At 51.1% G+C, this 22,408-nt stretch overlaps 12 protein-coding genes across 12 annotated transcripts; 7 read left to right on the plus strand and 5 right to left on the minus strand.

Annotated features, from left to right (window-relative positions):
• Positions 1 to 996: 996 nt before the first annotated feature.
• On the plus strand, positions 997 to 2,164 carry PMZ80_005101 (uncharacterized protein; the record flags this gene model as incomplete). Its single annotated transcript, XM_064873522.1, has 3 exons — positions 997 to 1,636; positions 1,684 to 2,016; positions 2,067 to 2,164. The coding sequence occupies 3 exons, from the start codon at positions 997 to 999 to the stop codon at positions 2,162 to 2,164; spliced, it is 1,071 nt and encodes a 356-aa protein (XP_064730626.1).
• Positions 2,165 to 2,536: 372 nt separating this feature from the next.
• PMZ80_005102 (uncharacterized protein) lies at positions 2,537 to 3,124 on the plus strand (the record flags this gene model as incomplete). Its single annotated transcript, XM_064873523.1, has 1 exon — positions 2,537 to 3,124. One exon carries the CDS (start codon positions 2,537 to 2,539, stop codon positions 3,122 to 3,124), a length of 588 nt encoding a protein of 195 aa, XP_064730627.1.
• Positions 3,125 to 5,343: 2,219 nt separating this feature from the next.
• On the plus strand, positions 5,344 to 5,917 carry PMZ80_005103 (uncharacterized protein; the record flags this gene model as incomplete). The annotated part of the gene is made up of 2 exons (XM_064873524.1): positions 5,344 to 5,521; positions 5,577 to 5,917. The coding sequence occupies 2 exons, from the start codon at positions 5,344 to 5,346 to the stop codon at positions 5,915 to 5,917; spliced, it is 519 nt and encodes a 172-aa protein (XP_064730628.1).
• Positions 5,918 to 6,958: 1,041 nt separating this feature from the next.
• On the minus strand, positions 6,959 to 7,540 carry PMZ80_005104 (uncharacterized protein; the record flags this gene model as incomplete). Its single annotated transcript, XM_064873525.1, has 1 exon — positions 6,959 to 7,540. The coding sequence occupies one exon, from the start codon at positions 7,538 to 7,540 to the stop codon at positions 6,959 to 6,961; it is 582 nt and encodes a 193-aa protein (XP_064730629.1).
• A 427-nt stretch (positions 7,541 to 7,967) lies between these two features.
• On the plus strand, positions 7,968 to 9,173 carry PMZ80_005105 (uncharacterized protein; the record flags this gene model as incomplete). The annotated part of the gene is made up of 1 exon (XM_064873526.1): positions 7,968 to 9,173. One exon carries the CDS (start codon positions 7,968 to 7,970, stop codon positions 9,171 to 9,173), a length of 1,206 nt encoding a protein of 401 aa, XP_064730630.1.
• Positions 9,174 to 9,885: 712 nt separating this feature from the next.
• On the plus strand, positions 9,886 to 10,923 carry PMZ80_005106 (uncharacterized protein; the record flags this gene model as incomplete). The annotated part of the gene is made up of 1 exon (XM_064873527.1): positions 9,886 to 10,923. The coding sequence occupies one exon, from the start codon at positions 9,886 to 9,888 to the stop codon at positions 10,921 to 10,923; it is 1,038 nt and encodes a 345-aa protein (XP_064730631.1).
• Positions 10,924 to 10,999: 76 nt separating this feature from the next.
• PMZ80_005107 (uncharacterized protein) lies at positions 11,000 to 11,713 on the minus strand (the record flags this gene model as incomplete). Its single annotated transcript, XM_064873528.1, has 1 exon — positions 11,000 to 11,713. One exon carries the CDS (start codon positions 11,711 to 11,713, stop codon positions 11,000 to 11,002), a length of 714 nt encoding a protein of 237 aa, XP_064730632.1.
• A 916-nt stretch (positions 11,714 to 12,629) lies between these two features.
• Positions 12,630 to 13,591, plus strand: PMZ80_005108 (uncharacterized protein; the record flags this gene model as incomplete). The annotated part of the gene is made up of 2 exons (XM_064873529.1): positions 12,630 to 12,633; positions 12,678 to 13,591. The coding sequence occupies 2 exons, from the start codon at positions 12,630 to 12,632 to the stop codon at positions 13,589 to 13,591; spliced, it is 918 nt and encodes a 305-aa protein (XP_064730633.1).
• A 2,602-nt stretch (positions 13,592 to 16,193) lies between these two features.
• Positions 16,194 to 17,014, plus strand: PMZ80_005109 (uncharacterized protein; the record flags this gene model as incomplete). Its single annotated transcript, XM_064873530.1, has 2 exons — positions 16,194 to 16,278; positions 16,326 to 17,014. The coding sequence occupies 2 exons, from the start codon at positions 16,194 to 16,196 to the stop codon at positions 17,012 to 17,014; spliced, it is 774 nt and encodes a 257-aa protein (XP_064730634.1).
• A 4-nt stretch (positions 17,015 to 17,018) lies between these two features.
• Positions 17,019 to 18,359, minus strand: PMZ80_005110 (uncharacterized protein; the record flags this gene model as incomplete). The annotated part of the gene is made up of 1 exon (XM_064873531.1): positions 17,019 to 18,359. The coding sequence occupies one exon, from the start codon at positions 18,357 to 18,359 to the stop codon at positions 17,019 to 17,021; it is 1,341 nt and encodes a 446-aa protein (XP_064730635.1).
• Positions 18,360 to 20,047: 1,688 nt separating this feature from the next.
• Positions 20,048 to 20,868, minus strand: PMZ80_005111 (uncharacterized protein; the record flags this gene model as incomplete). The annotated part of the gene is made up of 2 exons (XM_064873532.1): positions 20,048 to 20,687; positions 20,738 to 20,868. 2 exons carry the CDS (start codon positions 20,866 to 20,868, stop codon positions 20,048 to 20,050), a joined length of 771 nt encoding a protein of 256 aa, XP_064730636.1.
• Positions 20,869 to 21,281: 413 nt separating this feature from the next.
• On the minus strand, positions 21,282 to 22,296 carry PMZ80_005112 (uncharacterized protein; the record flags this gene model as incomplete). Its single annotated transcript, XM_064873533.1, has 2 exons — positions 21,282 to 21,924; positions 22,289 to 22,296. 2 exons carry the CDS (start codon positions 22,294 to 22,296, stop codon positions 21,282 to 21,284), a joined length of 651 nt encoding a protein of 216 aa, XP_064730637.1.
• Positions 22,297 to 22,408: the final 112 nt, after the last annotated feature.

The following is a 22,408-nucleotide window of genomic DNA, read 5'->3' on the forward strand; positions in this document are numbered from 1 at the left end:
GATTCACACCTCTAGAGCTCGCCAGTGTCCCGCGTGAATTTTGTTCCGTTGTCATCCCTGATTGAGCGGGTCTTAGATGACTTTGCCAAGGCCATGAATAAAATTCGTGACATCGGCTTCACCTGTCTTCCTTTCTTCGAACTCCGGGTGACGTGCGCCACATCTAGTATTCTCGACTTATCTCAGGTGACTCTGTCGTCGCCAGTCTTGCAATCTTGCCGTCTGCTCACGGTCTGAAGAGGGTTCAATTGCAAGAATGTGCATGCACAAAGAAATGTAACAGTACTGATGCGAGCTCGAGGGTGCCAGACCAGTCCATGGAACAGGCTACCATTCGACTACTCGCCAAAAGAAGCACGCGTCCAGACAATGTCATCTCTACCACTAGCACTAGATTTCCTTCTACCGCTGTTGGTCATACCGAACTGCCCAGCTAGCGCGGATGTTTCATTGTCCTGATGTACTTTTGATAAGAATGGAGCTCGGAAGGCAAGCGCGAACCACATTTTGCAGGTAGCAAACATGCCAGGCAGATGGAATTGCGAAAGTCAGTCACGACCACGCTTGTGCGATTCTTCTAAAATCGGGCCACTTTTGGCATGTTTCATGGTCCAACAGAAAACACCCGTGACAGTGTGTCAATGTCAGGCCTATCCATAGCACTCCATTCATGTCTACATCCTGCGCCATCGCCGCTGTCAGCTAACAGCAGCCCTCACACCACACCTCATCCGAACCACACCGTGCTTGCGTACAACCACGAGCTCCGTGATGCCTTTGTCTCTTAGGGTCAGAAGATGGGCGAAAGCGAAGGCACAAGAATTTCTCGATGATACTGACACCGGGAAGGTCGTTCAATCTTTGTTCGATGGTAAGTCCAGACACAGAACATACTACCAGGAGCATGGCTGTCTCGAGCTATAAAGAGTACATTGGCACCGTACCCAGCAGCAAGATCTCCCATCAGTACAACAAGAACTCCTACGAAACAGCAACATGGCCAAACTCACATCTCTCGCCCTCCTCGTCAGCGCCCTTGCTTCAGGTGCCTTTTCTTCCCCTGCTCCACATAGCGAAGCCAATCACGATGTCATTCACAAGCGTGACCCTCAAAGAGCTCAAGCTATGACTGTGACCGTTACTAAAACGGTCACATCCGCAAGTGTCAGCACAGTAACCAAATGCTCTACAGGAACTTCATCCTCTCGTCCTCAGACCTCAACAACTACTGGCAGAACTACCTCCAAAACCTCAAGCACGCCTGCGGCTCCGACATCAACCGGTGAACCTACCTACGACCCCGGCACCTGCACGTGGAAGGTACATGGAGCAGGATATTTCGCGAACAAGAAAGAGTTTACCTTCTTTGAGGATGGTCTTCCGGACGGTTTGTATGCCAGTAACTATGTCGTCGAAGACACCTACGCTGGAGCGCCATACAACCACGTGTTCGAGGGTCAGAATGTGTTCTCTGATGGTGATTTCCTCAACCTGAAGGTGCCTGGGGTCTCCAATCCTCGACCAAATACTGGTTATGCAATCAGCTCCGCCGAGATTGTCACGACAGAGAACAACATACTGTACGCGAGTGTGCGCACAAACGCAATCTTCAGCACTGTGCCAGGGACTTGTCATGGTGAGGATTTCTGGCATGCTCCAAGGCCGTACTGACATCGGCCACAGGCATCTTCTTCTACCTCGATGATTCGCAGGAGTGCGATATAGAATATCTCACCGATCCGAACTCACAATCCAACAACATCGACACGCAGTCTTCACAGGGCGCACCGATTCCACTCTGGTACTCCAATCAAGCCATCAAATCTGGGACCCCCGCGACTCAAGCGACAGGCCCAGCGCCGTATGATGTCACGGCGGTGCACGAGTACCGTATTGATTGGACGAAGGACTTCACAGCTTTCTACCTTGATGGTCAACTGCAGAAGAAATACACCACGAACATTCCTAACAAGCCTGGCTCTTGGATTTGGAATAACTGGGCCAATGGTGATTATGGTGGGTTTCAATCTCTGCGAGCCTGATACTAAATTTGCTGACACGTTTAGGATGGTCTGCTGGTCCACCAACCCAAGACAATGTTTTCATGATTCAGAATATCACGATGTACTACAATACTGCCAACGACTCGAATGGTTGCAACTAGTAGAGCAAGTGCTGGCTGAAGAGGTGGTGGAAGGTGATTCGGAGATTGAGGCATAGATTCAAGCATAAGCCATATGGGAGACGAGGGGAGCCGTGTTGAGTACTCATTTCATTCTTGCTTTGACATTGTTAGGAGTTTTCGATCCTGGAGTTCCGTTATAGAACACATTTGACTTTTTACTCAAAACCTCCACCATTCATAACAGCTTTGATGTTGAGCAGGAAGTGAGCTTCGGTTGACCTCACTCAGGGTGTTGCGTCAATTGCTGATCGCTGACCATAACCCAAGTACTCGAGCGCCCTTGTGCTCCTACTTCCCAACTTCTTCTCTACCTATCCATACTACATGCGTCGACCACGTGAAGCAGGCACGATGGAAGTCATCGCAAAGAAGCCAATCGCCGAACAGATCCAGATACTGAAGGTGAACATCTCGAGGGGCGATAGTTCGATCGAGCACTTGCTGATAGGCAGACAGGACATTCACGAGCAGATGATCGCAACGACGAAAGTAAAAGAACACCTGCAGAGCGACACCCGGATCCAAGTTGCCACTGCAAGTTCCAGCAACGCCACCAAGACCGAATTGGACAGAGAGGTTACCGAGACCTTCGAGTCCGTCTCGCGAACAAGGTCAGAGCACACGGGCGTTGTGCTTGCCAGGATCAAGAGGCTAGAAACCTTGCAGGAACGAGAGAAGGAATTTGACGACCTCGAGAAGCACTGCAAGAAGTTGACAGAGGAAGTTGCTGAAGCAAAGAGGTTCATCAGAAAGCATTTCGATGCCACGAACGACGTTGAGGATGAGGGAGATACTCTTTTTTTGTGTTCCCAGGCGAGAGACACAAAGATCAATAAGAAGCGTAGACTCGACAAGCTGGCAGAGAAGGCGGACGAGGTAGCAGCTCTGTGCAAGAAGCTCAAGACTCAAGAAGACAAATCATCGATATACTTCGAATAGACGGGACGCGGCAGGTGGCATTGACGAACATTGCTGCAATGGCGTTCAGGATATTTATGAAAGCTCATTATCTGTAGCCAGCTGAGGAAGGCTATTGAAGACTGAAGATGAGGTTTCTAGCTGCTCTGGTGAGCCCGAGGCCTCTTTGCAAAATAGATGGCCACATTTATGCTTGACGCTTCGCCGTAGAAACAGGGACCAGTTGTGCACTTTAGGTGTCCCTAATTTGACCCTGAAGCATAATTTGGTGCCTGCACTTTAGGTCTAGGGCGCCCGGAGAAGCACAAGCATAAATGCGGCCATCTGTTTTGCAAAGGGGCCTCGGCCCGTCCAGATCGAAAGGAAGATTCAAGGATTATCGGAGACACCTAAGTAACGATTACCGATCGTTTTAGGCGTGTGAGATATAATTGCGGACAAGTCCGAGCAGCTAGACGCGATGTTCTGCAAAGCACTTGAGGGCCTAAGCTCTATTGATAGCCCGGACAAGACCGCGCACGAACCAATAGTGGCCAACCTTGCACAACTGCCATAACAGCTCCGTCGATTCTGTGCTTGGTGATCGGAGCTTGTGCGAGAAGTGCACTGGGTATCCATTGGTAGACGGTGCACAATCTTTGTTCCACCTTAGACCACCCACGATCAGCGTGATAGTATGTAAAGGAAACTTGGAATCGCAGAGAAACGTGATGGCTATACAGGCTAGAAACAGTAAGCACCCGGTAGCGTCATTACTCACCAATATTGCTAACCTCGATGTAGAAGTGATGCCGTGCACAAAGGGTGGCAGATCGTGCTTCGATAGGCATGGTGCAGCGGTACACTGTCTACTCTGGGACTAGAAATATCGGTGAATATTGACGCTGCTTGGTGTGAGCTCCCGTGTCTCATGGGCGGCCAAGCGCTCTGCTCCGGGCAGTAGCGGACATCTACGCTATCTCCCCGTAGGAAGCCTAAACGGGATGCTGGCGACGCCCTATCAGGTTTTCCGCACTCTTGTCCATACATGCAAATAATACAAAGGCTCCATCTTCAGTTCTCAGTAGTTAGTGGTTAGTGGTATGGTAGAAGGTGACTTTCAATGTCTGCAGCAAGGTTGCAGGATGTGGCTAGGTCGTGGGGAGAAGAAGTACAAGGGGAGGGAATCGCCCGTAGCAGACCGGCAGCATCAATCCTGATACGAATGCTTCATGCGGTGCTGTTGGAATGATGAGGAAGTCGGTTGCATACCGCCAGATCACCCTGTCATCGCGGGAGTGGTTCAGACGGTGGTAAGGGCTAAATCGAATAGGACGGCGTGTTGACGACAAGTACGACGATTCAGACGAGTATGGATCTAGAACTGTCAAACTGAGGTACTACCTTGAGACGCACACCTCAATGGTCATGGTCATTTGGGACGAGCGCAAAGTCGACAGCAAAGCCAGACGTACCTAGGTAAAGAAGGGTCAGAGTGTTTGAGAAGTTGCCGAAGCTATCACAAATTTCAGGGTTACGATGATACAGTAAGGAGTGGATGTCTTCCGACACCTGGCACGCCCCGCGGTGCACGAGTGCGAGGTGTTCAGGTCACTTAAGGCGCTCGCAACACAGGACTGGCCAGCGTCTGGCTCAACAGGAAGATCACTCCAGAAGACTGCTTGTGATGCTTCAGTTCGTGGCCTTCCTCCGTGTCCTCGCGAAGTCCACGATGTCAACTACCTTCGATCATGAGATGTTCTCGGCTCCCTGCACACCGCTTCATCAAGGATCTACTCGATGTCCAGATTCACGACTTCGGTCGTCACCCTTTTGTGTAGCTCAGCAGTACATGAAATAATACCCGACCCTCCTGCAAATCTTGACTATGACGATATGTACCAGCGCTGAAACATCAAACAGCCTGATATCTCAGTCGAAGCTGTACCTACCATCTAAGCGAAGGGTCCTGACAAGGATCTAATGCTTGAAGATCTGATGGGAAGCTTATCTGAAACACAATCGTCCGGGATACCCCATCTGTTCTATGTATCAGATTGCCAAGTCTGAATATCAATGTGCTCATTGTTGGGCCATTCTCACAAGCGAGATGGATGGACTATGGCAAGTAGGAAGGTATAAAGGGCTCTTGAGTGCTGGATGAATAGCTTGACTTGAACTTCAAGACAAAGCTGCCTTAGCACAACGACGAACAAACTACCTAGCATCACTCGACCACATTCCGAGACCCAACAGCAACCATGCATACCTCACCAATCATCCTCGCCGTCGCCCTGAACCTCGACCTAACCTCGGCCGTTACCTACAAGTCCTCCTTCACCCACTACGGCGCAGGCGACACCTTCGGATCCCCCAACTGCAACACCAAGACTGCAGCCTGTGGTTTCTTCACTCAACCTGGCTATTCTGCAGCGGTTTGTAAGCTCACCACCGCCCCCAATCCCTGTCCAAATCACCCACTAACGTCCGCCAGCACAAAACGTCTTCGGCGTAGGTCCCGGCGCAGGCGCCGGCCCCGCCTGCGGCACCTGCTGGCGCCTCACCGGCCAAACCGACTCCTCCGGCAACAAGCTCTCCAACGCCGGCACCAGCATCGTCGTCAAAGTCAACAACCTCTGTCCTGCACAGGGAAACCCCTTGTGCTCCCAGAACGGACTGGGCGGGACGAACCAGTATGGTGCGAATGTGAACTTTGATCTGTGCTCTGATTCGGGGGCTCAGAGCGCGTTCTTTGGGAGTAGTGGGGTGGGTTTGGCGTTGGGGACGGCGACGCAGGTGGATTGTAGTCAGTGGACGGGGAGGGATGTTAGGTAGGGAGGGTGAAGTTGTAGAGGGGTAGGTCGTTAGCTGTGAAGAGGTTGATGGTGAGGTGGATGGGTTGGTGGACGCTGGAGATGAGATGGGCTTGAGATCGTGGTTGTTTGGTTAAGTATATGCTGTTGTTGGTGCTCGGTCGTTGTGCATGGTATGCCTCTTATGGTCGTAACAGTATCGGAGCGCAAGGTCTATGTCTCTGAGATGAGCCCTCATCGCCAGAGATGGTAGATTGTGATCCTCAGCTTAGGACGTGTTGCGAACCCCAATGTGGAATTAAGCTGGCATTGTTTCCAGGAGTATCATACTGTGGAAAAGTTCGTAAGTCACAACCTACTCCATTTAGTTGGAGCCAATCAGATCCGATGCTCTCATTCTAAGCAGAGTTGCTTGGCATGGAGCTGGGTTGTGACTTACGAACTCTTCCACAGTAACTATGCAGATGTTACCAAGCCGCTTGCGTCAGTTCTGGAGGCTACTAGTACTATGTCAAGAATGAACACTTGCTGGCCGACTTAGGCGTTCTGTAGTGTGACTTGGTCGCTTCGTGAGCCTGTCAAATTTCCAAGAAGTGTTATTCTTGTATTTCGGGAGTACGCCCGGCGGCTGCCTGGCTTGTTGGAGCCACGACGGCACACGCAGTCCGAGGACCTGGGAAACAATGCAAGCAGCGCTGCTGACTGATCCGTGTGTCAGAACTCTTGTTGATTTTGTGTCTCTTTTATATCGCTCACGAATGGATAATCCATATTGCAGTGTGTCAAAACAACACAGAGTGTAGGAAGCGCCTCATAATGATATTGCGCTCCCATAGGCACAATGGACACCGTAACCACATAACCACAAGGCCTCTAACACCCGCATGTCCAGGCGTACGACACAGGACCAAATACCCGCCAGCCATCCGGCGAGCCTCATTTCTGGTTCAATGTAGGAACAACAGTTAGGACGCAAGATGGGCGCTCCACCCGATATTCCTCAAGCTCGCCCCGCGCCGCCCCACCACACTCTCTCACACCACTCAGTTCATCCAGTGTAGATTCACCTCAAAGGAACAAATCTCCTCCCCACAATCCCCAGCCCAACCCACCCCCCAATCAAACACAAACCGCCCAACGGCGTCACCGGCCCCAACGCCCGAAACCTCACCGGATCAAGCACAAGCAAATAGATACTCCCACTGAACATCGTCATTCCAGCGACCCACAGCGCCCCCGGGATCCGCGCTGTTCGCTGTGGCAAGGCGAGACTCGTCGCGAGTAGTGCGACGCTATGGATGAGTTGGTATTGTGCTGCGGTGGACCAGTTGGTTATGCGGGCGGGATCGGAGATGCGCTTTTTTAGGCCGTGGGCGCCGAAGGCGCCGAGGGCTACGGAGGTTGCGCCGTAGGTGGTGGAGAGGGTGAAGAGGAGAGGGGCCATGGCGGGAGAGTATGCTTGTGGGGCTGCAGGCGAGGGTGCGATGGTTTCTGGCGGTGGTGCAGATGCTGGGTTTCGGTAGGGCGGACGCTGGATGAGAGGTTCGAACCCCGGATCGTGCTGAATTGGGGTGGGTATATCTTCTTCGACTTGGTCGTCTGTGATGGCGCGAAGTTCTGCTATATTCTCATCGAAGCTTGACATGGAAGGGGTCGATGAGTATGAGATCGATTAACGAGTCCAGATGGATGCTAGGAATTGCTTTAGAGATGAGATGGTTGAGCTGTCATGTCATGAGCTCACCAGAAGTCACCGAAGTCACGTGAGCGTATTCTAGTGGAGTCATTCCTAGCTTCGAGTTACTGTACTCGAACTAGTCTTGACCGAGGTGGTTCCTAATACCTTATTACACAGTCATGCTCTACTGAAGCAGAGAACAAGCAGGATGACTGTCTGCTTGTCAGCTACCCGAGGGGTCACCATCACTCTGCGATGGGGTATATCGCTCCGGCCTCTCCACCATCGACCGAGGCAGAGCTTGCTCCTTCCGCAACGCTCGTCGAAGACATGTCGAACATTGTCATCAACACGTCGACTTGCAGCGGTACGTAAAGTGCATTACGACCCAATGATGGGCGAAGAGGTCGAACTCAAGGCCCCATCAGAGGACGAGATTGACGATCTTGCGATATTAGACGAGCTCAACCAGGCGGAGCCTTCGACTCATCGCGAGCGCGGTCCAAAGAGGTTACGTGGTAAATTTCCTGATGATCTGCCTGGGACTTATACAACGAGAAGTTACGCGTATCGTCCTGCCCTTGCTCTGGTATCACATGAAGAGACAAGCTACGATGATGTTCTTGAACGAATCCTCCGGTTTTTGAAGGCGCTCCGCACGAAAACAACAGACATATTTGGCTTGGATGTTGCGAAGGGTGTCACCGTCCTCCGACACAACATCGCTGGTGACCAAGCCAATGGCTACTGCCTTCAAGTCGAGTTCAGTAACCCCAAAAAGGGAAATGCGCTGAATGCAGAACTAATGCGAAACTTGGCAACCACATTCAGAGCTATTGCGACTATAAGGAGTGTGAATGGCATCGTGCTCAAGGCGGGAGGGGGAGCCTTCTGCGGTGGAGCTGATGTCCGGGAGATGGCGGAGCTGAAAACAGCTGAGCAAGCATCGACTTTCATCAAGCACGTCACCGACTTATGTACGGCCATACGTGATTGCCCTGTGCCAGTAATCGCAGCTATCGACGGCCCGTGTATTGGCGCTGGGCTGGAAATGGCAGCTAGCTGCGACATGCGTGTAGGCTCATCGTTAGCAACATTCTCGATGCCTGAAGTTCTGCTTGGGATCCCCAGCGTTGTGGAAGCACGGCTTCTGTGTGATATTGTTGGCTGGGGTCGCGCCCGACATCTAATGCTGACAGGATGTTCGTGGTCTGCCACTGAGGCTTACGAAGCTGGGCTCATCACTCGAAAATTTGATGAGTCCAAGGATATGTTCTACTGGGTAGGCGATACCTTGCTAGAGTGGAACAACGCTGCACAAGTACATCGAGTTCAGAAAGCATTGATGAGGAAGTGGGAGACTTCGAGCGTGGACGAAGGTATTGCTGCTGGCGTCGAGGCGTTCGCAAGCCGTTTCGCATCTCCGAAGACAGAACGCAAAGTGAAGGATCTCATGGAGCTCCGCATGCGTAAAGTGAAGGAACCCCACGATCATGGGAACGAGAAGAGACTGGATCTCGGGACGACTCGACGTGGATCAAGGAGGCTCGTCCTGGAGTCTGACGGACGTGACGAGCAGAAGTCCGACAGCGAAGAGTGAAGGTCAGCAACGCCAAGTCCGATCACGAACAGCCATACTGGTGGGCTCCTGACAAATTTATGTCACCATCTGACTTCTGTCAATTCTTCGACCTGGACGCTTCGTGCTGCTTAAGCCTCGACCTTCACGGCAAGCTCGGTAAAGCAGCAATCACCAAAAGGCTACACCACTTCAAGGCCGAGACGGTGCGGTCTGTCCAAGTACAATGCGGCTTTTCGAGCAATGCATGACGCTACAATGGACCAATACGTTAGAATGTTTTGGGCTACCATGATAATGTGGCAGAACACCAAATCACAAAGAGATGGAAGGTCGCCGACGGCTTAGTGCCTCGGAGGCGGTTGAATACGTGATTGGCCGGACACAGTCTCGGATCTAGTTCTTGCCCGAAACGGAAAAGCACACTAGCGTATCCCCGAAAGTTGACGTATGCGCCTCTGGGCGAGAGTCATTTTCGTATTCTAGGCAACTTTAGCGGGATGGTGCTCACCTTGGCCTTCGGTACGTGCCAAGCAACAGGTCACTGCGCATCGTGTTTGTCCGTCAAGCCGTGTCGGACGCGAAGCCAAACCCCTAACAGCGAAACACACGAACACCACTGTTGCGATATATAGTACCTCTCTCGTCGGCACCTTGACACATACCATGCACAAGCACAGTATACACTAGCGACTCATCAGCAGCAACAAACGATCAGACCTTTTTCACAACAATGGCAGCCTTCACATCCACAATCCTCATAACAGGCGGCACCACCGGTCTCGGCTATCACACCACGCTGCTCCTCGCACAGCAATTCCCATCTGCTAAGATCATTATCGCCTCCCGAACAGACAAGGATAACGCCGCCGATACCCTCAACAAGCTCGTCCAGAAACAGCAAAAGTCCTCTAAAACCTCCAGCTTCGCACAAATCGAATACCTCCCGCTCGACCTCGGCTCAACCTCCAACATCCGCACGTTCGTCCAAAACTACGCCTCGAGATCCTACCCACCCATCACAGCTCTCCTCCTTAATGCTGGCCTCCAGTACCACAGTGGCGATGACCTCCGCCTTACCCCTGACGGCGTCGAATCCACGTTCGGAATCAACCACGTCGGACACGCTCTGCTCTTCTTCCTACTCAAGCCACATCTAGCACCCAACGCCCGCATAGTCATCACCTCATCCGGCACGCACGATCCAGAGCAGAAGACAACAGTCCCAGACGCTGTCTACGAGAGCGCCGAGCTCCTCGCGCACCCAACCGACAAGGATGGCTACGCGAAGAAAAGCAAGGGCCTGCAACGCTACGCAAGCTCCAAACTCGCAAACGTCCTCTTCACATACGCGCTCGACCGACGTCTCAGCACCGCTCGCGAAACGAAGAACAGCAGTACAACATCGTGGACAGTCTGCACGATGATGGATCCTGGTCTCATGCCAGGAACAAATTTGGGCCGTGACTTCGGCCCAGTTGTTGTGTGGCTGTTCACTCACGTCGCTGTACACCTAGTCTGGCTGATGAGGTTGCTTGTCGGATCCCAGAATGTCCATCTGCCGCAGGAGTCTGCTGCGAATCTGGCGAGGCTGGCGGGGATGCGTGGGGAGGAGGCGCAGCGCAGTGCTGGGAAGTACTTTGAGGGTAGGACAGCGAGGAACAGTTCGGTTGTTAGTATGGATGAGAAGAAGCAGGAGGATTTGTGGCGGTGGACAGTTGAATTCTTGGCTCGAGATGAGGAGGAGAAGAGGGCGTTTGAAACGTTTTGAGGGTGTAGAGAGCGAGCGCGAGAGCCAGGTCGGCGTGGATATCAGGGTTCATGAGGAGAAACTACTTATTAGATAATCATTTGACTCCGATAGCTTTCAAGAACGTTTGTCTGTTAGCGTCCTCTTGAATGTTTTTCGTCACTTCCGCCATCGTTCCTACCTCAACAATCGTGCCTGGCGAGAGAAACCGCCAAGGTGCATCTCCTGGCTCATCGAAGCGAACTTGAAATGCTTGCCATCTCTGGTCTTTGAGCTCTGCAACATGCGCATCGACAGCATCTGCTGTGCCAGAATAGATGAGGACACCCGGGTAGCCTGGTTTCGTGATACCTTGGACGGCATCTGAATTGACCGATGGATTCAAAGCGAGCTTTCTCTTGTTCGTGTTGAGGAGATGGTGCAGCCATATGATGACTGTCTTGAAACTTGGCTTCGAAGAAGTTTTCGCGGAGATCTGGTCAACCGGACGGCTGGCGTGTTGGTTTTTCACTAATTCATCGAATGCTTGTAGAATGGAGTCTAGTGCTTCCTCGTCTGGAGGCAGCTCTAATGCATGTATTTTGTGCTGAGCGAGATCACGCAGATCAGACTTGTCTTTGGCAGTTGCGCTGACTAACTCTGGGGTGCTCTTTCCAGGGTAGTCTTTGGGAAGGCGGAGAGTCAAGGTACCTCCTGCCTCGGGTCTGTATGTTAATTCTTGCCTCTTCCCATTCCAGTTGACTTCAGGATACATCGCTTGTATTAAGGCGAGTTCTGCTTCTTGACGTTGAAGTGCATCCTGGTCTGCCATGTCTGATATCTTGAGATGATGATGCAGCAGAAAATTCCCAGCCAAGTAGGAAAAGGTTTGCTATTGATATGCAACCTTCCAGTGTTTCGTTCTCGTACCCGTTGTGAACTCGAAGTGTCTTCGCGTGAGCGTTGTAGAAATCCCCAGAATTTTAGCTCCATCGAGTACGTCACTGGTAGTAAACTCCTTACGATACATCTCCTCCCTGATTTGGATCACCTTGGATCATGACTGTTATACCTTTGCTCCTTCAGCAGGCTGCTATCGATGAGACTGTGTTAAAACGCATTGGAAACCTGGTAGATGATGCACTACATCAAGTCTACAAGTCAAGCCGACAAGTCAGACAACCAGTGCTAATCGGTGCTGAGCGTGTGCCACCAAGACAGGTGAACGAGAAGTCTCGAAAATCAAAGACTTCAACCACGGATTGGCACCTGTATGTCAAGTGAAGGAGGAACAGAAATACTGCCGATAACGACCTGTGTTGGATGACCACAGTCGGTGATGACGAGCGATGAGCAAATGCTCGATTCGGTCAAACAATTCCGAAGCATCTCTCAGCCCGTCTCTGGGGTGCATCATGCGACAGAATGGCAGCCAATGGCGCCTAGAACATCTGTCTCCCAGCCGCCAATGGCAGATCTTGACCGCTTTCGCTCGCCTAAAATGCTCGCTTCCAACGGGATGGATGCGCCGCGCAGAGCTAACCTCGCTACCAAGCACGTATTCTCCCCGCAAAATCTCGAGTCCACCCGGTCTTTCTACGGGCGCAGCTTGCTTCCTCCCATCGCAGAGTGTGACGATTAATCTCTCGACGCTTTCCACTCCCAGCGCATACATGTCCGCCTCGACAAGTCCTCCGGATCAAACCGCTATGGCATTATGGCAGCCATCACCGGTGACCAACACTACGATGGGTGGACCTCCTCCTCCATCATCGTCGTTACTACCGCTAGCGTAGCGCTCTACAACTCGTGCGAGCTGCTGTTGATGATCGCGACGAGGTTTAAAGAATGGCGCAGTCTCCTCTTCATGTCCCTCGTTGTCTCATCGCTAGGCATAATCCCGTATTATGTCGGATTTCTGACTGAGTACTTCCAATGGACTGCCTTCTGGGCCGCGATGACGATCAGCACGTTCGGTTGGGTCATGCTCGTTACTGGGCAATCGGTTGTCCTCTATTCTCGGCTCGGCCTTATCCTCAACAATCCATCGATACTGAAAGGCGTCAAGTGGCTGATTATCACTGACGCCATTCTGTTCCACGTTCCGACCACGGTTGTTCAGTATGGCAAGACGTACGGGGATGAACGAGTGGCATTCGGGAGAGCGATGTATTACCTTGAGAAGATCCAGATGACGGGCTTCTGCGTCCAGGAATTCATCATATCGGGACTTTACCTGTGGGCAGCAAGTCAATTGCTTACGATAATAAAGAAGCAAGGAACTCGAAGAGTCATGGTTGAATTGGTGGTTGTTAACATTGCGATTGTCCTTGGAGATATTGCGCTACTGGTACTCGAGTACAGTGGGGAAAGAGTCATGGAACGGACCTGGAAAGGCCTCGTTTACAGCGTGAAGCTGAAACTCGAATTTGCAATTCTGTCCAAGTTGGTTGATCTTGTACAGTCGTCTCAGCGTACCTTGTCGAACGCACTGGCAGATGTCAATACCTTCGTGGACGTCAGTAGGGCAAATTCGGGTGCTGATGGAATGGCAGCGGTTCATCAACAAGTGAGGACTTCTAAGGATGAATCGATGCCTGATTGGATCTCGAAGCTTGAGGATAGGGATGTGCAAACTTCACATCTAGAAGACGTGCAATATCCTAGGCAGCTGGACGATGACCCATTTATTACCAGGAAAGAAGTGTGAAAGTGTGCAAGGGCCGTTCGACAAACCAAAATTTGAGACTCTTGTCTTGACTTCGAGCTCAGTAGAGGACAGATAGTGCCAAGATCATGCATGGTTTGGGCAGGCTGGATCAACCGAATGCGTGCGCAGTGTACAAGATTCAGATGGTCGAGAACAGGCCAAAGCCAGTTCGCTCTCCATACTATTGTCCGTTGAGCCACCACATACCGAGCTGCACACTTGGGTTAAATTGCAGCGACACCGCAAACATCAGTCCTAACACGATGGACACCTACTTGCTTTTCGCCCACGATATGACTGGAGCTTCGTCCACCAGTTAAGCTGCTGCCGGATCGTGCAGTCCACCCCGAATGAAGTCCAGAAATAAAGCAGAACAGGTTAGATCATGCGCTGTCTTCCTGTGTGCCTTGAAGTGCCTTGAGGACTCCGACGTTCTCTTTTGTGCCCGGCAGTTCTTTGCTGTTGGCAGATTTGAGAGCATTGGTTCAATGGCCAAGGCTGTGGAGCCTGACCAGACAGTCATGCGTGGGTCGATGTTGGTTATTGAGAAGGTCGAAGGCGGATGGGGTGTGTGATATTAGGTTCAGTCGGGCGCAACTGCCATCATGGATGGTACAAACTTACAGATATCATGGCTACCACCGAAGCTCACCTTCAACCGTCCGCTGCTTGGCTCGTATAGTGCTTGCGAGGCCCATCTCGAGATCCTCAGCACGTGTCGTCTTCGAAGTCATTCTCCAGTGCCTGAATTAGGCTAGGTATACCTGCATCAGCGCGAACAGAAATGAGTGATTTGGACTCGCGAAACTCATGCATGGCGCAATTCCATTCCGTCCCGCCGCCAGCCGGATGGAGAACGACCTTCCAGTTCCTGGACGAGTCATAATGACAGCCAGCCAACTCCTCGATGGGGTAGAACACCTTACCCTTTTTCGTAGCTTCGACGACGTCCTCCGGAGTATCCCAGTGGTTCGAATGATTATTTCCGAGAATACCTGGACGCAGTGTGCAAGCACGACAATCCCAATAAGCAATCAGGCCGCCACTAGGGAGCCGACCAAAAAACGCTTCGGGCACCCGCCAGACCATAACTTGAAGATGACTACCGTTGTCTTTGTCCCACTTTGGTTGGATCTGGAAGTACTTCTGACTCGCGTTTTCCAGCAACAGAACGATGTACTCAAAGAGGATGCGGTGTTGATGAAAGGCTGCGGTACTTGGACTACACGGTAATGGAAGATCGAACCGCAGGGTTTGAAGATTGTCGAGGACGTTAGTGGTCTGGCACATTTTGAGAAGGTTTTGGAGGTCGCCCTCAAGATCGAGGCTATCTGAGATGTAGTGATGCTTCTGCTTCCCTGTACTTTTAGGCGACCAGCATCGACAAATGCTGGGTGACACAGGCCATGAAATGTACAAATGCCGGATAGTGTGCCGCAGCACTGGATCGGGTGTCAGACAAGCGTGCCCAGTAGTGTCAGGTTTAGTCATGTTCAGCGTATGACGAGCGGCGAAGAAAGGGAAGTACTCTCTTCGCATTTGCCGACATACACTGTTCATGCTGAGATGGGAGGGTGAGCGGCATTTGGTATTGGTTTCGCCGCCCTTGGTGAGTGATGATGCTTTGCTGCAGGCTGATTCCGAGGAATTCTGATCGTGGTCGATGCTTGTAGGTCTGTCTTTGCTACTGTGGTACGGGGGTAGGTAACAGTAGGAGTAGATATGCTCTTTAAGCTCATAAGACAGGTCGAAAAACCTACAGGTCTGCTCCATTGGCATAATGGCGGTAGTGCTGTTCATGCTCGACATAAACTATGATCTGCTTGAAGCCAGAAACGAGTGCTTTCCTCTAGAGCACCACGACTATGAAGATATCATAAAATGATGAGCTGTAGTGGAAATACTAGAATTGATTGAAGATGGATGTCGATGGACCTGTGAAAATCGTGAATGCAGGAAACAGAAGCAGGAATAAAGAGAATGTGGCTGCCTAAATGTGACTGGATCCGGTACCCAATGGGATGTTGGCCACCTCTGACATTGCTTTGACCGAATGGAAAGAGTAGACACTGCAACTGTACCTTCTACATATTGCTACATGCATACCAATTCCACCTCAGGGTGCTTTGACTTGTTCCAGCATCGTATTCAGTCATCATAAAACGATACTATGTTCACCAGAACAAAATGGAACTGTTGTTGTTGTCGTCGTAAAGAGACTTCCCTATCGACAAAAAGTAAATCTCTCTCGTGACGACTGGACAACCGTCTGAATGAGGCATAGACCACGACATCGAGAGGGTCAGAAGAAGCAGTGGTAAGCCCAACTTGAAGCACTGGCACTCGGAGGTACATAACCCGATATCCACCTTTTATGACGTAACGAGCCAAGCTCGCTTCGTCGGGAGTGGGATCGATTGACAAGGTTGCTTCCCTACCTCGTCCTATTGTGCCCAGGAGAGAAGACACTCCGATCTTGACAAGTTGCCGTCTCTGTCAATTGAGAGAGTGCTATCGCAATTGGGACGCGATAGTTCTCAACAATCAAACCAGCTCAAGGTCAAAGCACGCTATCCCACCAATCCGATCCTGGTCTCCCACCATGTCACGACCGGGGTTGATGCGAGCTGGATCAAGCATAGCGGCCTCAAATAAGACCATAGTTCTTGTGACAGGCGGCAACTCAGGTACAGCGAATGAGTAGCACCATATCGATCATTGCTAAACAGTCTAGGCATTGGCTACGAAATCGTGAAGTCCTTAGCATCTCAGCGGTCAGACTATCAGATTTTGCTAGGATGCCGCGACACGACAAAAGGCGAGATGGCCGTCGCCACAATGGGCGCTCCATTGAACGTCAACCCTATACAGCTCGACATCACCGACGACCGGTCCATCGAACATTGCGTAAAGGCTATTGAACAGGTCTTTGGCCGTCTTGACGTCCTCATCAACAATGCCGGGACTGCAGGTAAGGACCTCGTCGGTACAGAACTCGAGCCTACCCGAAGACAAGTCTGGCAGTACGTGTACAATCTCAACGTTATCAGCACAGCCGTTTTCACCGAACGAGTAATACCACTTCTTGAGCAAAGCAAAAATCCGAGGATGATCTTTGTCAGTGCCAAGATCGCTAGTATTGGGAAGCTGCTGGAGTCGAAGAAGCCAAATGAGCCCCAGCTAGTGCCATTTTGCACAAGTAAGGCGGCGGTGAATATGATGGCTGTGGATTATGCGATGCGGTATCCACGATTCAAGGTCAACGCTTCTTGTGCAGGACACAGAGCTACCCCATCTAACGATACTGAGATGAGCGATGATACAGATCCGGCGAAGGGTGCATCGAATCTCTTCAGGTTGGCGACGGAGGTAAATGGTCAGAGCGCTACTTTCACGAACAGTGAAGGCACGATACCGTGGTAGTTGATCAAGATGATAGCAATGGTCGCTGCTCGTCATTTGCACCATCTTCCGCTTGTCGTTCCAGTCGATGAGCAATTTGATAGCTGCAATGACAGAGCATTCCAGCGAGAAAGCCAACAGCATCATTCTTAAATGCAAGCAGTAGTCCAGCAGTGACCATCATGACTGTCCACCTCTCTTTGCATTCGTTCTCGTCGATCTTGCTTGTTCGTTCCTGCTTCAGATCCCGTGCCCGTGTTGTGCTGTTCAGGCTCTCACCCACACTAACAAGCTCCAGCCCAGCAGCGATAACCATAACCGTAAGAAGCGATGTTGGAAACTTCTCGAGGAGTCCCGTCAAGCTGTTGCCGAAGACAAGACCGAGCAGCAGCTTGAGTATGCCCAGGAAGATGATGCTCGATCCAGAACGTGCTCCGAAGCGGTATTGAGCTGCTAAACCACCACTTCCGTGACAAGTCGGCATGCCTCCAAACCAGCAGCCAATGAGGTTCATCGCTGCAACGCTCAGTCCAATGGCGGTAACAGTCGGTGTTGGCACATCTGGTAGTAGATCGCTGGCGAGCGCCACAACAGCGATGACCGAGTTCAAGGTTGTCAGCGGCAATTGCCCGATACCAGCATCGAGTATGCCCACTCTCCATTCTTGCCCTTTTGGCGCATATGCTTCTGGATGCCAAGCTCTGATGCCAGGTAGACGGTGGTCGCCCTTTATTGTCAGGATAATAGCAAACACGACACCGAGTACGGTGACCAACAGCGCAAATGGCACCTTCCTCATCCTTGGTCCGATATTGCACGCAAGCAGAAACAAGAATACAACCACGAGCCACAATCTGTTGTCGGCCCATGTCGGTCCGATCCATCCCAGTCCACCTAGCGCCTTCCCACCAGCCGCGACGAGCAGGGACAACCCAGCACCGAGCTGAATCCCTTTCACCACTGGCACAGGAACCCATCTGTTCACCACCTCAAGCAATCCAGTAACACTCAAAACGCCGATGCAGCACGCCACAAAGATGCCAGCAGCCATAACCTCGCCGCGACTCAGCCCCTTCGCGATGGCGATTGCAGCGATTGCTTTCATCGGTTGCACCGGAAGTGGAATGCCAAAAAGTACTCCGGTCGCGATATTGTATAGACCCGTCAGAATCAGCGTCGTGCTAAGCGAGATCTGATGTGGGGTTGTCGAGGACGATGCTAGTGCGATGAGGAGGGGCAGGAAGGTGCCGAGATCGCCTAGTGAGCCAGAGATCTCGGAAAGAGGCTGAGAGCGGAATGTGTTGACATTGTGGTTATGGATGCGGCGGATGTGATTTAGGCCGGAGCGGAATGATGAGGGCGCCATAGCGGGATCTGTTCCTCAAGACGCTGCTCGACGACAACTTCGGGACACTTCACAGGGTCAAAATAAGAAGATAAAGCTATCGTACTCAGTTCTCATGGATGAAAGATAATAATGCGCATTATCTCAATGGTATGATAGATGACGAAGATGGTAACAAAAGCATGCATGATGGGTGGGACGGAACTTAGTCAGCCAATCGATGTACGAGGGTCTTGATTGTCGTACAGCTGACCTTGGCAGCGACCAGAAAATTGTTTTAGGAAAGAGCCCTGGAAGCTTCACCCTCTCTGTTGTTCTCTTTTCACCGCCCCCTAATCAGAGCCATCGCAACTACATCTCCGTGCGTGGCCATCAATATCAATGCACACATTATCGCTCATACTCAGTTGCGCACCCATGCGAGTGCACTACTTGCTGACCCCTTTCGCGTCGCAGACACTTCCATCCGAGTGGTCATGGAAATGGCATCCCTTCAACGGATGAGGACTGTTGTGCGGCTCAATTTTACACTTTATGAGCCCTTCCATGATCCTCCATGCCATTTCAGCATCTTTCATCGCCTCACGGAGCTCTTTGCTGTTTCTGGCTGATTGTTCCGTAGCCCTCTCCCATAATGCTGGCTTCCGGTGTATGTTCGAAACAATGCATCTGATTATACATGTGTGGAGAGGAGTACCTTGCAGACCTAATTTCGTGCTCAACGTTAAATTCGAGGCGCTACAATATTGGTTCTTTGTAACGTGGCGTTCTCGAAAGGCGTCCATGATAGCATTCTTGAAGTCATACATGAGCCTCTTTTCCCCAAGTTTGTATGACGCGAACAGAGTCAATAGAGCCACTGTCACGCCATCGATCCTCCGTCCATAAAGCCAGTCGGTCCAGACCTCCATCGCTTCGGTCGTTATGCCATCATCTTCGTCGTCCCAGTACACTTCGTTTGTTTGAAGTCATGCTGGCAGAGAACGCAGAATGGAAGGAGGGGCAGACCAAGTATTTCGACCTTGCCATCAGCAGACTCTTGTGAATTTCAAACTTCTTGCGCTTCTTGCCGAAGTACAAGGTCAGGATCCCTGAAGTGACAAATCTTCGAGGCGTATCGGGGGTAGGCTCGGACGAAGTGGAAGGCTGCGCTGACGACGATGGCATAGTTTCTGTGCTCTGGCTGGCCGACGCTTGTGACTTAGGATCTTTGTTTTGTGTAGGAGATGTTGACGCCATTCCGCCGACGATTAACGTTCAGGATCCATGTTAGGCAATTGGTGTGAACAAGACAAGTGGTGATAGAAGAAGGTGGTGCTGTGTGCGATCGAGTCAGGGCAAGAACGATGAGGTGGAAGATAGATGACGAAGCAAAGTAGGAAAGAACGACAGATTTTCTCTCCGAGATTCAAAGTTTAAGCGCCAAAAGTGGAAGGAAAGTGAAGCCTTATGTTATGTTCTCTTGGATGTCCTTTCCTGCAATTCCAGCCTGCGGGACTTCACGTCGCCAACAATCGTAGCTGTAAGCGCCATCTTGGTCGTCTTTGAAATTCGACGATGACTTTCTGTACGGTGGTGGATTCAGTAGGACATCGTCAAGCCATGGCGGCACGAGTCGCATAGTAACTGAAACTATGCCTGCGCTTAATGGTCACTTCCTGACTTGAACATTTTCCTCACGTTGATCCCTCACTGACCTGCGCATGCTCCTACCTCCTCCTCCCGCAGTGACTACCATCAGAATGGTCATGAAAGTGGCATCCTTTCCATCTGACCGGATCCTTGTAGGGTGCTTGCAGATACCTCAACATCCCCTTGACGAGATTCTCGCCTAAGTTAGCCCGACCGAGCTGCACCGCGGTGTCGTCTGCGTCCTCACCACCTTCTATATACTCTTCTTTGTTCTGCATCATGTGCCAGATGACACTCTGGATCATGAAGCTGTACAGCGGCGTAGCATTCAGGTTGAGAAGCTTTTCGTCCACAGGCCATTCTATACTTAGGTATTCCTTCCTCTTTTTAAGAGAAGCTCGCAAAGTGTCGACCAGCTCGTTCTGAAAGTCTAATAGCAGCCGCTTGTGTGCGAAGTGGTAGCAGTTAATAAGATGTTCGTGGTCCACATTTTCAATGTCGAGCCTATTACCATAGAGCCAAGTCATCATGGTTTTCACTACCTCAACCGTGTCGTCTTCATCGTTCCAATCGAGGACGTTGCTCGTACTTTCCGCCCATTTGCCGTTGAGGCTAGCTCGGAAGTATTCGGACTTCGAGCAGAGGAGGTCTTTGTGTGCTGTGAACCGGTGTCGCTCAGGCCCGACGTAGATGGTGACGATATCTGACTGCGTGAATCTGAAATGTCAGCTCTAGTTTCATGGCCACATAGCTGTGCCATTTCCTACTTCTCGGGCGTATCTTGGAAGACCTTCGAGCTATTCTGTGACTGATCATTCAGTAGAGTGTTTGACTGACTATCCTGCGGCTTAGCTGATTCTCTGAAGATGGCAGCAGGCCTGGAGCCGTTCCACGCCATAGTGAGAGGAAATGAGGAATATGGATATTGGATGGAGTGATACGTCTTTCGACGTGAGAGTTGATGAAGGGTTGCAATGCGCAGCGCAGACGAGAGCCGATAAGTGGAGCTTACGAAGCTGAGTGGGGCATCGCTTTCCGCACAAAGTGAATGGTGAAGATATAGTGGAAGCCGAAACTTTGGTAGCTAGTATACCAAAGCGTAAGCTACTCGCTGCTGACCTTCTTTATTGATGGAGGACCTTCGCTCTGACAGAATGTTCACCTTTGCGATGCTGAGCTGTCTTCCCTGAGAACTTGACTAGCCTTGCGTAACACTGGCCTATATCCCTGACGTGAGCTGTTGCCGATAGGTGGTGCTAGCAGCCCATTCAACTCATCTGCGTCGCTTGAACCTGGTACATTTATGGTCGCTTATTGCTTGCAGGCGCTACCATCAGAGTGCTCGTGGAAGAAGCAGCCTTCTCCTTCGTATGGCGCTCCGTATGGAACCTTTCTGTAAGCAATGACATCCTTGACGATGTCCTTTGCAAGTTCACCATCTTCGCAAGCTTCGATGAGCTGATCTTCCCAAGCGTCACCGCCCTTGTTGATCATGTGATTTCCCATAATCTTATAGACCGTTGACTTCAGCAGAAACTTGCCTATTTGTGTATTGCCGAGATCAAGCTTGTATGCTTTAGACACTTCCGTAGCCTCAGTAATGTAGCTGTGTTGCACGTAATCCTTCCTCAACAGATCGACGATCGTGTTCTTCAGGCTGTACATCATCCGAGTTTCAGCGAACTTGTAGCACAGGAGGCAGAGGCTGAAATTGAGCTTGGTGGTGGTGAGCTTCGGTAGGGTGCCATGGTAAATCCAGTCAATGATGGTCTCCACGACGTCAGGATCCTCGTCTTCCAAGACTATCTCGCTCTCACCATCGGACCCTTTATTCCGCTTGCCGGACAGAGCTGCTCGGAAAGCTTCTGATTTCTGGCGAAGGAGATTGGTGTGCACATAGAAGAGCTTCTTCTCAGGGCCAACGACGATAGTAGTAATGCCTGACTGACTGTATCTGCGAATGTTAGTATCTGCTTAATTGCAAATTGGCCGTCTCGCGTTACTGTCCTGCCGTATGTTCGTGGGCAAAGTTGGCTTCGGAGGTCATAATAGAATCGCCAGTGGTAGGTTCTACTTCACTGTCAGCAAGGTCGGCGCTACAGGGTGATGCTGTTATGCTCACTGGTCTTGGCGTCTTCTTCAGGAGCCATAGTTCGAACTTTTTTGTCGCAGTATTGGGGCACGTTCGAATATGCTTGGGCGAGTCCTGTTCTTGTTTAGTGATAAGAAATCTTGTTGGGCACGGATCCAAAAAGAAGAACTGAGAGGTAGAAGAATTACTGGCCCCGTAGGATGCTAGAGGAAGGATCTGAAGCAACTGAGCCATGCTGGTCCAGCTTCTCTTTGTGAGCGTGTCGGTGCTTTCATGACGAGAGACGTCCTGGACAAGTCGTCCAGATGGCGAACAGAACTTGAAAGAGGATGTTGTTCCGGCAGTT

Source organism: Knufia obscura, assembly GCF_036327395.1.
Source record: "Knufia obscura strain CCFEE 5817 isolate CBS 148926 chromosome Unknown scaffold_5, whole genome shotgun sequence".
NCBI lineage: Eukaryota > Fungi > Ascomycota > Eurotiomycetes > Chaetothyriales > Trichomeriaceae > Knufia > Knufia obscura.